This window comes from Aulonocara stuartgranti, assembly GCF_965226115.1.
Source record: "Aulonocara stuartgranti genome assembly, chromosome: 6".
Taxonomy (NCBI): domain Eukaryota; kingdom Metazoa; phylum Chordata; class Actinopteri; order Cichliformes; family Cichlidae; genus Aulonocara; species Aulonocara stuartgranti.
The window spans coordinates 33398793-33412793 of record NC_138944.1 but is presented as its reverse complement, the minus strand read 5'-3'; the positions used below and the strand labels follow the sequence as shown (position 1 = coordinate 33412793).

Sequence of the window (14001 nt, the reverse complement as noted above, 5' to 3'; positions counted from 1 at the left end):
TAAACGTGTCCTGGAGTTTACAGGTGCAGACAGTGCAACAGCTTCCAGGTCATTTAGGCTACGTTCACACTGCAGGTCTTAATGCTCAATTCCGATTTTTTGATCAAATCCGATATTTTTGTCTCCTCGTTCACACTACAAATAAAATGCGACAGCAAACGCGCTCTAGTGTGAACGCTCAAAGCGGCCCGCATGCGCAAAAGAAGATGTCACACACAACGCGCTCTGTTTAGACCAAGAACAAACAGTATTGTTTGACTGATGGCCGTTAATATAAAGACTTCGGACTTTACGTTTCCCAATTTTTGCTTTAAGTTATTTTGTTATTTACATAATAATGTAAATAACCTAATAATGATCCTTATTGCTGTTTAAGAGAGGAGCGGTGCTTCAAAGGATAGCTGCAGATTTCTGTCAGAATCTGCAGATTATACAGTACAAATAAAATGTTTACGTTGTCTTCCCAACAGTTTCACTGACATCTACACTGGATGGCTAGGAAGCGTTCGCGATGTCTTCTCGGGCGCTGATAATTGGCTTCAGTCTTGTGTCGGTGACGTAAAAGGCGGATTTAATGCGACTTGACCGTTCAAACAGCAGTCGCTTTCTAAAACATCGGATATGTATCGGATTCAGTACCACATACGAAAGTGACCCAGATCGGATTTGAAAATATCGGATTTGCGCCGTTCACACTGTCATAGCATGATCGGATATGGGTCGCATAGGGTCAAAAAAATCGGATTTGATGCGCTTTCGCCTGCAGTGTGAACGTAGCCTTATTCTGCCAATATGGCAAGAAGGTCATAACTGCTTCAAGCACTGTCTATATCAGGGGTAGGCAACGCCAGGCCTCGAGGGCCGGTGTCCTGCAGGTTTTAGATCTCACCCTGGGTCAACACACCTGAATCAAATGATTAGTTCATTACCAGCCCCCTGGAGAACTTCAAGACATGTTGAGGAGGTAATTTAGCCATTTGAATCAGCTGTGTTGGTTCAAGGATACATCTAAAACCTGCAGGACACCAGGGCCCGTATCCCTAAAGAATCTTTGTGCAAAAAGTGGCTCCTAGCGGCCAAATTCTAAGAAAATTCTCAGAGTCATGACGTTTTCTTAGAATTTCCCCTAAAAGTGACACGACAATCCCAGTTAATATAAAAGCTATTCCTCAAGATTCCTAGCGCTTAAAAGGGCTCCTAAGGCGAGATCTGCTAAGAGCAGGGAAGAGGACTTTTAGTGGCTTAGGAGTTCCCCTAAGCAGCTGCACAAAATGGCCAACAGAAGAGGCAGGAGAGATGTCCTGCAAACACTGGATGACTGGGAATTATTGAGACGCTACAGATTGGATCGTGCAGGAATCATGTTTGTGGTGGATCTCCTTAGAGATGCAATTACTTCACCAACTCGACGCCACAACGCTATTACACCGGAGACGAAAGTAATCACAACCCTGAGGTATTTGGCAACTGGGAAAATGCAACAATGCAGCAGTGATGACTTGGGTCTGTCCCAATCCTCTGTCAGCAGAGTCATCACCCAAACACTGACAGCTTTGTCACAACCTAATATTGTGACACAATTTGTTTCATTCCCGCTGGATGCCCGCACTTTACACACACATAAAAGGGCATTTATGGACATTGCAGGATTCCCTGGCGTTGTGGGTGTAATTGATGGAACACATGTGAGAATAATTGCGCCATCAGAGGACGAGGCTGTCTTTGTTAACAGGAGGAATTTCCACAGCATCAATGTGCAAATAGTCTTCAATGCGGCCTGTAAGATTTTGGACATTGTGGCTAAACGGCCAGGCTCCACACATGATGCGAGAATGCTCTCCGAGAGTGGCATCAGACAGCTTTTTGAGAGACGCTATGTGCCAGCTAATTGCCACTTGTTAGGGGACAGTGGCTACCCATGCAAACCATGGCTCCTTACACCTTACCTCCAGCCATGCCAAGGGCCCCAACTAAACTATAACAGGTAAGCCAAACAATACAAAAATCATGGAAATGAAATGCAAGCAATATGTTAGAGCATCCAAGTAGTGCAATATTTCCATCAAATAATTAAAGGTCTCTGTATTCTATTGTAGGGCCCACAAGACAACAAGAGCGGTGGTGGAGCATGGCATAGGCCAGCTTAAGAGGCGCTTTCATGTTCTCCACGGAGAGGTGCGGCTGAGGCCTGAAAAAGTCAGCAAAGTCATCATAGCCTGTGCAATATTACACAATATTTGCAAGGTTAGACAGATTGCAGAACCTCTGGAGGATGGCGATGAGGATGAGGACAACGATGAGGATGGTGGTGAAGAAGATATTTACATTCCACAGGGGAACCTAGCCCAGAGTGGACTGCCTTACAGGGCAAACTTCACAAATTTACATTTCAGGCAAGCTGTAGCCCCATGTCTTTTGAGAACTTGTGATGGTATTAAGAACTACCACAGTTTTACTGCACATCACCTGCAATTGTTAAATGCAAGACAAAGAACACAATCTGTAAATGGTTTATTTTTTAGGTGTTCAATTTTAAGGTGGTAGTACTCCTCCTGAAGGGAAAGGACTTCTTTTTGTTTTTCAAACACATCAATTGTGAGTTGCAATCTGCTCTCCTGCAGGGGTGCTGACGGAGCAGGTGCTGCAGATGGGAATGGTGTTTGATCCGCTGGGCTATCCTGATATTGTGTCCCAGGCGCGCCTCTTGCCTTGGCTAGTGACAGTTGGGCCAAATTTTCCTCGTAACATACCTTTATGTTCGTTCACCAACTGGGCCAGCAACAAACCTTGCTCCTCAGTCCAGTTCGGCTTGCGAGTCCTTTTTTTTTCTTCTCCATTTTCTGTGTTTGTAGGATATTTGTTAACAAGCCTTTATAAATAGACCAGCCAGCAATCACAGACATTGATAAAAACTGAGCCGTGTTACCCTCGTTAAGACCACACTGGACTTGTAACGTTGTGATTTCCACTTCATTAAGGACAGCCCCTTGAGATAGGCCATCTTGTTTTCAATGGGGTCCATATGGGAGTGAAAGTACAAAATATGCCAGCTAGGATATTAATATGAGCAAATAAGACACGAATCATTATTTGAACAGGGTGTAATGAGTTTAAGTTTTCACATATTTTAGATTCTAATGTTAGGCTATAACCCCTACAGCTTACTATTCATTTTCCAGATATTTTCTTGAATGTGAAATATTATTTACAATTACAGTCAGCATAAGATTAGAGTGTATAATTATGTTTATTGATTTGAGGGTACATCCTCTGCTCATTATCACCAAAAGCTCATTTCCATCAAACTTGTAGGATTAACCAATCACACAGAATTGTAACTCAAAACCTCAGCTTTATTGCTGGAGAAATTAAAACATGAACTGAACAAGGGTAGTGAACACGAAAATATTGACCACAGTATAAAACACACATCCGATGGTACGATGCGGCACTGAGCAAGGGCAAACACAGGGCTAATATACACAGGGAAGTAATCAGGGAATGGAAAACAGGAGGGAGACACAGCTGGGAGAGATTGGGGCTAACGAGTCAGGGGATCGAAGCTGGACACACTGACATAAAACACAATCCTTCAAAATAAAACAGGAAACAATACACACTAAACTAAGACACGGACTGGACAGAGAGAGACAGACTAGACACTGAACTAAACCAGCAAAAAACATGAGAACACAAAACCTAAGAACTAATCCCTAAACAAGAATAACTAAAACATAGATTAATAATCATCATCATCATCATCATCATAACCAACAAAAGCACCACAAGAGAATAAGAAAACAATCCATAATGCAAAAACACACCAAAACATAACAACTCAAAATACTGGCTCAAACTGACCCAGAACCGTGACAGGTAAGGAGATGTCATTTCAGGACTTAAACCAGACTCTAAGAAATTGCTGTGTCTAATTTTGCGATGCTGCGAGTAACAAACTGGGTTCCGTCTGGAGGTTGAAGAGGAACTCTCCCTCGCCAGGCCGACAGCCGTCTGTGCCACAGTTTATCTCATCTCAGTTTATCTCATGCAGCGCAGGGCTAAATTTAAAATTATTAGATATTTAAGACAATGTATATATTCTTCTATGACAAAAAATACAAGTGTTCATTTAAGCAAATAAACAGAGCCGTAAGAGATGTTTTTCAGAAATTGTTGTCTTTATTTTGATTTGCAACTAACACATTTTTTAAAAATTTGTAGTTTTTGTCGTGCTCTCTATTATGTGAACCCCTCACCTAATTTGTTGTGTTTTTTAACAAATTAAACCCCAACAATCAAATGATCCCCTGTGAGCAAGCACTAGGCACAGTGGAAAGGAAAAACTCCCTTTAAACAGGAAGAAACCTTTGACAGAACCAGGCTCAGGAAGGGGCAGCCATCTGTCGCGACTGGTTGGGGGGTGAGAGGCAAAAGAAAAGAAAAATGAGAGCACAAGTTAGCTAAATGTTGCGCACGTTGTCTAACATGAACAACGTATGGTTTTCTGGACTGTGGATGAAAAGCAGTCCATCATTACTAGTCTTTAAAAGGGAACTAATCCATCACCAAGGTGGCAATATGGCTCAAGGAGGCCATAGACAGAGTTAAATAGGCAATCACTGTTAAGCATTGAAAAGCCCCAGTAAGCTGCAGGTATAATAAGGCCTACTGCGGCAACACCTAAACCTATTTTAAGTAGGCGTTTGGCACCATGACGCCATGAACCACTAGTCGGAGCCACGTCAGGAGATGGTTCTGAGACAGGACAATCAAGCTCTTCAGGTTGAAGACCAAGATTCTCCTGTGTCGGCACCACATCCAAGGCAGGAAAAAAAAGCTCCTCGGGTTCAGGAGCAAGATTCTCCAGCTGCAGAGGTTCACCAGTGATGTTGTGAACAGCAGCTAATATTTCTTCTTCCTCCTCCCTTCTCAGCTCATCCTGAAGATTATTAATTATTTCTCTTTTCATTTTAAGATGTTCATAAAGTTCATCTATGAGATCTTCGTTATGAACAATCTTGAAATTTTGCTTTTTGACTTTTTCTTTCAGCCAAAATATTTGCAGTGTCAGACTTTCTGTTGTCTTTTCTTGATACTCAAGATTTTGTAAACGTTTCTTGAGATTTGTGTTTGCTGTTTTTAATTTGTTTATCTCAGCAGCAATGCTGCTGTTCTCCTTAAGGAGATATTCTTCCTTTTCCTGAAAGTCACAGTGCATCATTTGAACGGTTTTAACCTGTTCCTGCAATTTAGCCTCCAGAGATTCCACCTGTGACTGTTTGTCATCCAGAGCCTGTCTCACCCGACGCTGAAGAGTACAGATTTCTTTTTTCAGCTCAACTATCTGTTCAGTCTTGTGATCTATTTCTCTATTCTGTTTTTCTATTATCTCTTCTTTTTTTGATATTTTATGGTGAGCTTCTCCCACTTGGTGCTCAAGTCTCACTAACGCTTCCTTGAGATGTGCGTTCTCTTTCTTCTGTTCATTTCTCTCCCTTTCAATCTGAGACAACTCAGCAACAATGTTGCTGTTCTGCTCAAGCAGAGATGCTTCCTTTTCCTGAAATTCATGGAGCATCATCCGAAAGGTTCTAACCTCTGCTTGCAAATTTTTATTCTCTGCAACAATTAGAGCTTGGATGTTATCTGACTGTTGAGTCACTTCTTCAAGCTCAACCATGCTTTCCCTAAAGTGGACATTCCTGTCATGCACATCTGTACTCATTTGTTCACGCTCATTTTTAAAGCGATAGTAATTCTTTTTGTAATATTTCTTTTCGCGCTTTAGGGTGCTTAACTCCAACTGGAGTTCTTGTATTTTCATTTGAAGGTCCCTAGGCTCCGATATTTCTCTCTCCACTAACCCACATAGTTCGATTGATTCCGCTGGAATCGCTCTGTCAGACTGTGAATTATTGACTATTTCTCGTGACATTTCTTTAAAAGCTTAATGCAACGTGTCGAAAGAAAAATACGTGTGCTTAATTATTTAACTTTAAAATAGTCCCTTTCTGAAAGGTTTCTGGTTTGCTAAACACAACTCGCTGTTTCTGAAAATGTTCCAAGTAAAACTGTTTGCAACGGTGAAGAGGGGGTATTTATAGACTTTCGTGGCTGCGAATTTGACGTCAGCGCTCTTTGAGCCTTTGATCCTTTGTTCGATCACAGGATCACAGGATCACATGACAGCTGTGCGTAATTCTGCGCATGCTCAGAGAATACACATTGAGATGCACGGTTTTGTTTTGTTTTGAATTTTTTTAAATACCCTGAAAACAGTGTTGCCAACTTAGCGATTTTGTCGCTATATTTAGAGAGTTTTCAAACCCCCCTTAGCGTCGTTTTTTTTTTTTCTAAAAAGCGACTAGCGACAAATCTGGCGACTTTTTCTGGTGTTATTGGAGGCTTATTTATGACGACTTTTGACGTGAAAGCGCTTGTTGCTCTTACTATCAACAAGCAGCGGGTGCTGCCGTGGGCACATCGCTCGTGCCAAAGCGCTCACAGGCGGAGGATAGTCCTCCTCCAGCCGCTAGCGGACCCAGCGGGCAGTGGCCTCGGGCAGCCCCTTCACAAACTGCTCGAGGAACACAAGGTTCAGCATACGCGCCTCCTACAGTGCGCCTCCTACTGCCATCTCTCTGACATCCTCCGGGGAGAGGCCCATGCGATCCACAACACCACCCAGCAGATGACCTCGAACACCCCCCGAGACGCTGGTGACAGGCTCAAAACCCCTGTCAGTGGCAAAAGCTGTGTCGCCCTCTCCTCCTCCGGCCAGCGACATGCCAGCACCGTGGCCTGAAAACCTGTGGATCCTCTCCCTCCGCCATCCAGTTGAGCATCACTGACAGCAGGGCAGGACGTGCTGGTGCTGCTTGGTGGTGCTTGTTCCCACAGAACAGCCAGCTGCTCGTCCTGGGCCGTCGCCTGCCATGCGGACATCGCCGCCAGTGCTGCATCATTTGGCCCAGCATCAGAAGCAGCTGGGCTGGCTGCTGGGCCGGCAGCTGAGCCGGCAGCTGACCGGCCGGTTCACTGGGGCCATCACACCCCAGCCCAGCTCGTGGAAACCCTACTCACAAATGTAGGCAGAGGTATACCTCTGCCCTGCTGCCAATCACACGCTTTGTCTCCTACTGTTGCCGTTAGGACTGGGTCGCCACGTCACATTGGCCAATTTGCTGGCTCTGGCACTACCAAAAGGAAGAGAGCATATTTCTCCAATATTGGTTCTTTTCATTGCCTCCCTGTTAAATCCAGAATATAATTTAAAATTCCTCTCCTCACACACACGGTCTTATGTTAAAGACCTTCAACCTAACAGAGCACTTTGCTCTTAGCCTGTCTGTTTTGCCTGCCTATTAAACTAAAATATAATTTAAAAAAACATAAAGTGACATTAAGAACATACCAGTCCGGGTGTGTTCAGTGTTCTGTCATTTCAATGTCTGTAAGATAATTTAAGCTTTACCTTTGTCCTATATAACACTTCTTTACATCTAGTGTGACTTATGAAAGAGAGTTCAAAGAAAAGAACAGAAGAAGCTACGAACTGTGGGTTTTTTTCTGACAACAGTAACTTAGTGATATGATTGGTCACATATTTTGAGACTTCATATGAAGAACTGTGAAACACCACAACAGCCACTATGAGTATGTGCTTTTTTTCAATTCCCTTTGTACTCTTTATCAAGTTACTTAACACGTCAGCCACCAATGGCACCTTGTAGACTTGTTAAACCGAAACTCTTTATTTGTTAAAATTGTTTCATGGTTACTATGACTGTGAAAGCAGTGAAGTGAAAGTATTATGATTTCAAAACTAGTTCTTAAACAGTTTAAACATCTCATCTCTTTGTTTTTGTTTTGTTTTGTTTTTAACTTTTGAAACTTAAATATAAGTTCTGATATGAAGATTGTGATCTCTTACCTCTGTATAGTATAGGGTTTATTGCTCATTGCTACTGAAAGTTTCTGTTACCTAGCAACCGCGCCATAAGCAGCTACAGCTGTGGTGGACAGCTCATGTTTGACATGTTCGATGGAAATAGAGCTTTATTTTATATCATTTGTTTGACTTTAAACAGAGAAAATTGTATTGTTTGATGCATCTGGGAGAACACCACAACCATGCACCGAGTCCCTTTAGCCAACAATTATGCTAAGTTTAGCTAGTAAACTAGTTTGCTAGTGTCGCTCTTGTAACGAGTCTCATTTCATTGTGATGTTACAAATGTAATAGGATTTACATTATTGAGATTTTACTATACAAAAAATTTTGAAACAAAAAATGTAGTTGTCTCAAATATTGTATTTCAGTTAAAATTCAAGGTATACATTTCTGTTTTGTATCATTTATACTTGTGTGACTGTCTGACAGAGAAATATTCATACACACTGTCTGAAAGCTTTAATTATATTTAAGGACAATATCCCATATCCCTAAAATAAACTAAAAAGATTTGATCCTTGTATGTTTCACATAAAACTGAAGACAAACTGATGAAGTAAATATTATTTTATTGGATGAGAAAACTGCAGTACAATTTACGTAAGATGTTGAAGATATCGGAGCACCAAACAGACTGATGTTTGGGTAAGAGGCTCAAACGGGACAGATGTGATACAGAAACATGACATCCTTATAAAATACTGACAAACTTTATTAATTTACAACCTTTCACAGGTCTTTGAACTTTTTATTTAAATAAACTTCATACTTTTCCCACTGAAACCAGCACAATCCCACTTTGATGAAAACAACAGTTTAACTAAATATATTCTGGATAAATCAAAGAATTATCAAACTTGTCCATGGTTCACTTTTTTTTTTTTTCTTTCTTTCTCTGTCAAATCCTGTCGTGCAGCATAAACATCAGTGGTTCCCTGTATGCAGCTGTTATAGTTTGGGTTGGAGATACTTCTGCAAATACAGGAAGCAAATTTTTAGAAACTGTTTTAAATGTTTTCACCAGTTCCTCAACTACAGAGAACAGCTGTCTATTCTCCCCTTGTTCTCCTCTGCATCTCTTAGCAGCTGCTGGCTCCCCTTTCTCCCCCTCTTCCTCACACACTGTTGAATCAGTCCTGGTGTATCCCCAGGGTCCCATCACCTCTCACCTTCTCAGTCTCTCCTCTCCAAATATCGATTAACTTGCAGAATGAAAACACAGTTTTCTAATAGAATCACATGGACACACTTTATGTATTCTAATCAGAGAAAAAAAAACTAAGGGGAAACGGGGTATACGATCCTGCAGAAATGTTGGAGGACTTCTCCATTTACTGTCTGTCTCAATATTAGCGGTTTATACAGGACGAGAGCTCTTTTAACTACAAACTTCAGCACAGCATGGTTGAGTCCGTGTTCTTACCACAGTTCACGGGCCAGACGTTTGGTGAACATCTGCTCGGTTTATGCTAAAACATTTAAGTACGCTTGGCTTCACACTGACAAAGAGACCCAGCTTTGGCAGAAAACTGAACTAACTAACTAAGACTAACTAACTAAGAGCTCATATGACCCAAAATTGCACTTCTTTATCTCATATTCATTGGGGTTAAATGTGTATTTAAACATCTTTACACCAAAAGAAAGGGCACTTTCACTGGTTTAGCCTACTAGATCAAAGTGAACTGTGCATGGCCCTAAATTGAGTTTGACATCGCTGAAGTAGGTTATACCATGGCTGGGAACTACAGCTGCACCTGATACTACATAAATAAAACTAGCAAAGTATTGTGAGAGTTAGTGTCTCACTAAACATGGAAGACGTTGTTAACAACTACTGCTGTGCTGCTGAATGTTTGCTAAGTATTCAAAACAAACTTAATACAACTCGTCCCCAAAAATGCAATTTTACTCAGTACTGCTGTTCCCAGACACGGAAAGCGTGAATGAACAGACGTGTCCAACTGATTGAAAAGTGACAGGATATGATGTATGAAGTTAGAAAGGGTTTAGAACTTGTGATTGATCATTTTTAGTGATTAAATTAACTGAAGGCGTTTTTAGGAAAACCTGATTATAATAAATTACAATAAAAGTAATTTAAACATTAAGTAATAAATGCACAAACAAGCTTTTCAATATAACTCTGAGGCAGGATCTTTCTATTTTTACTATACAAATGTAAGAATAACAGTTTGGGGATGTACAAAGGAAGAAAATGAAACATTATTTAGTGTCAGATCCATGATGCATACACATATTAATGAAGGTACTGTTAATGTCAGTAAACCATATTGTGACATTCGGGCATTAATCTGACAGACTTTTTAGATCTTTCTGAGTTTTATCAATTACATTCATTTTGATGACATTTCAGTATGTTGGTAACAGATCTGTGTCATGGTTCTCGGTCATTTAACCCAGTGTTTTGAGTTTCTTGTGTTTTGGTGTCTATTATGTATCATGGTGTAGTTTAGGTTCATTTAGTAGTCTTGAGTTTATTCTATGTTTCAAGTTCTTGTATTCGCTGTTTTGTTCCTTGGCCATTAGGTTCCCCTTGTGTCTCTGTCATGTGTCGCTCTCTGTGTTTTCATGTTTTTGTGCAGGTGTGTCTTTTCTGTGTCCTCGGCCCCTCTCTTAAGTTAAAAAAAATGTTTTGAGGTCTTTTCAGTGTTTTCAAAACTGTGTTGCAGTGAGTTTTTCAGATACACATCAAACACACACACAGAACAACAAAATATGTAAAATTACATACACTTCTCGCTCATTTTTTGAGAATTTCACCACTTTTAGTTTTTATGGAAACTAGCTTGTGTTATTCATGACATGACATCATTTAAAATAACTTTCTAAAGCCAGTAAATAGCTGCCACTTAAGTATAAATCTAAATCATACAAATCATTTTGTATTATACAAAAAAAAAAAAAAAAAAAAAGCAAAATCAGTTGCGCTGCTTTTTCATAATAAATGGTAGGGGTGCAGTAAAAGTCACCAAGGCTCTGCACAGCATCAAACTTCCTCTGCCAATGACATAAATTTAAAAAAATGTGCGTTGGGGCTTCACGGTATGGATTTCTATAGCCAAGCAACTCAATATGTATGTGGCCAAGAACTTTAGTGCATGTAGGGAATCTTAGCACAGTTAGGTCAGCTAGTGGGATGGCAGAGAGGGCAGCCCTTACATTATAGAAAGTCACGTTATTTTTTTGCCTATGAGTTTCTAATCAAGCATAAACATTGACAGAAAATATATTAAGGGTAATGCATTCATGATTCACATATTGTGAAAATTGAGCGGACGGTTACGCAGTTTCCGTAGTGTAGTGGTTATCACGTTCGCCTAACACGCGAAAGGTCCCCGGTTCGAAACCGGGCGGAAACATGATTTTTTTTTTTTACTTCAAGATGGCGGCGCGAGCAGACGCAGCGGCCCGGCGCTCTCCGCAACTTAGCAGCTTTCTTTTTCTGTGTTATTGTGTAAATACTTACGCTGTTGTGTACTTCACACACATGGAGAAATGCCAAAGTGCCTTTCATTGTTTTTGTAACAATGACAATAAAGAGCTATTCTGTTCTATGTGATGTTACATTTTCCTGAGAACTGAGTGACTGTGATGACTCCTCCAAGTGCTACATGCTATGTTGTCCTGCTAGTTGAGCCTGCTGTCTGTTCTCAGCCCTCCTCCTGTTTCACTGGCATATATCCATCACCAGAGGGCTCCACCGACCTGCCTGTTGACATCAGAGCAAACCCCTGTGTCTTGTGACCTGGCTGGAGCTGCAAAGCTGGACTCAGTCGTGGCCCAGGCAAGTTCAGAGGCAGTTGTGGAAAAGAGAGCAGGGAGCATGGTAAAGCACTGGAAGGATGAGGCGGAAACAGGAAGCGTGTAGATTCAGTGGACTTATCAACATCCTCCATGCCCTCATCCTGACTCAGCTGCTCCTCTCCCCCACTGCTAACACCTGAATCCAAGCTGGGAAGCTCCGGGCTGTCAGCCTGCTGTTTCTCCACTCGCTCATAATCAGAACAAACCTGGATAGACTTGCCAAACACACCTCCGCTGCTTCCAAACAGCCTCTGAAAATCTGCCTTTTGTTCATTCCCTCCCTCCTCCTCAGCCTCAGGTTCTTCATCATGGCTATCAGTCATATTGATGCTATCTGCCTCCATGCTCTCTTCACTGACCTCTGCACAACTGCACATGCCTGAATCTAGACTCTGGAGCCTAAATCAATCATTGTCGAGCCTCTCAGTTTTCTCGTAGTCTGAAATCACCTGCACTGGCTCACTGTTACTGCTGCCTTTGAGCAGCAACATTAACGTCTCCTTTTCTTTCTCTCTCGCTTCAGTGCTGTCTTTACTTTATTTAGTTTACATATTCACCCTTCATTTAATTACTATTATTATTAATGTCTGCATTCAAATCTTTTGCATAAGACTGCCCCATTCCTTTACTGCAGCATCATTCAGTTACTGTTTGTTTGGAGGTCTTTCTTCTGTTTTGTCTTCACTTAATAAGAAGCATGCGTTGTGTGACTATAAAAATGTATTCTTTTATTCTTTTGATTCTTTTATTATGAACGTACTGTGGTGGAGAACAAACCCTCCTCGCAAAAAAAAAATAAAAAATCATGTCACAGTTAAAAATCTTGGTAGAACTTTATAATAATATTACACTTTTAAGCATTATTGAGGTAATAAGTGTTGATGGGATTTATTATCTTTAAGGCTAACACTTGATGATTAGCAACACACATTTGTTTATCCTTTACTGCACACAATGTATTGAAGAATAGTCTGGATTCACTCTGATGCTGGCAGACAAACAGGGGGAAGATCCTTCACAGGAATGTGGATGGAGGTCGTGATAGCTACAAGACAACCCCCCTTCTTGAACTCTATAGGCCAGGCTGGAGAACGACAGGTGGTTGCCATGGTAATGGGAGTGTTGCCTGCGAAAGGGTCATCTCCATATAAGGCTGATATCCAGAGAGGTGCAGAAGAAGAAACGTGCACCAGTATCAGACCGAAGGCCATCCTCAACTGATTCCACCAATCATGTTAACATTCTGTTTCTGTGACCCACCATAAAAGTCTATACTATTTGGGTGTGCTGCTCTTTGTTCGTTTGGCTCTCCTGAGCGAGCAAAGAGACTCGGCAGCTGTTTTTTAACTTGAGCCTTCAAATGCTTAATACATTTAAGACAACGCGCTTTGAGCATGTTTGTCTTCTCTCTCTCAAAAATGAACCTAACAGTGTGTACTCCATGTTTTATATATAATTACTCCTCCTCAGTATGTCATTTTTAAATACACATATATTTATACATCTGTTACTACTACACCATGTACAGCTATCACTGATAGTAACTCACTGTTAGTATGAATTAAACACTTGCTAATACCTTACTAAAACATTAATAATTCTTAACATTGTGACATTATTATTAAGTGCTACCAAAAACCTAAGTTTTAAATACATCCCGTACATCTGTGATTTTAAATATCTGGGTACAGGTTGCAATGTGTGCTGTGAAAGTTTATAGCAATTACACATGGTAAGTTTTTTTCTTTCTTCTTGCTGGTGACTCCCATGATGCAGTGGGGCTCCAGTCACTCCAGGCTCCCTTGCGGTGCTGAAAAATAGACCGCACACGAACGCGTGCCTCATACCTCTCGCCTTGGATCAGCAAATGTGGCTTCAGCTCTGCCTTGCACTCCTGCCCACATTGAATGCCACGTGTTTTGCGCACAGCGGGATCCTGACAGACAGAAAGCAGTGCGGGGTTGAGAATAAATCTTGCTTGGATTCACACAGCCACAGGGTTGTCATTTAAACGTGCACTTTTAAGATCACTTTACACTTAAACTTGTTCACATTGTGTCACAAAATCTAAACTTACACTCCATGACTGATCCTGCTTCTTCCACTGCACTTTACTTTTGTATGAACTGATCCTTTCATGTTCGGGGACTTGGGACAACCAGGAAACAGACGTGAAGTTGACTTTTGGCTCTGCAGGAGGATTCACCTTTACTGCAAGA

General features: G+C 41.2%; 1 protein-coding gene across 1 annotated transcript in view; it reads right to left on the bottom strand.

Annotated features, from left to right (window-relative positions):
• The window catches only part of LOC309708973 (uncharacterized protein), a 63456-nt gene that overhangs the window by 34300 nt on the left and 15155 nt on the right, over positions 1-14001 (bottom strand). The window contains exon 7 of the mRNA XM_082537371.1: positions 13860-13993. Coding sequence (XP_082393497.1) covers positions 13860-13993 — 134 coding nt within the window. The remainder of the gene's footprint in view (positions 1-13859; positions 13994-14001) is intronic.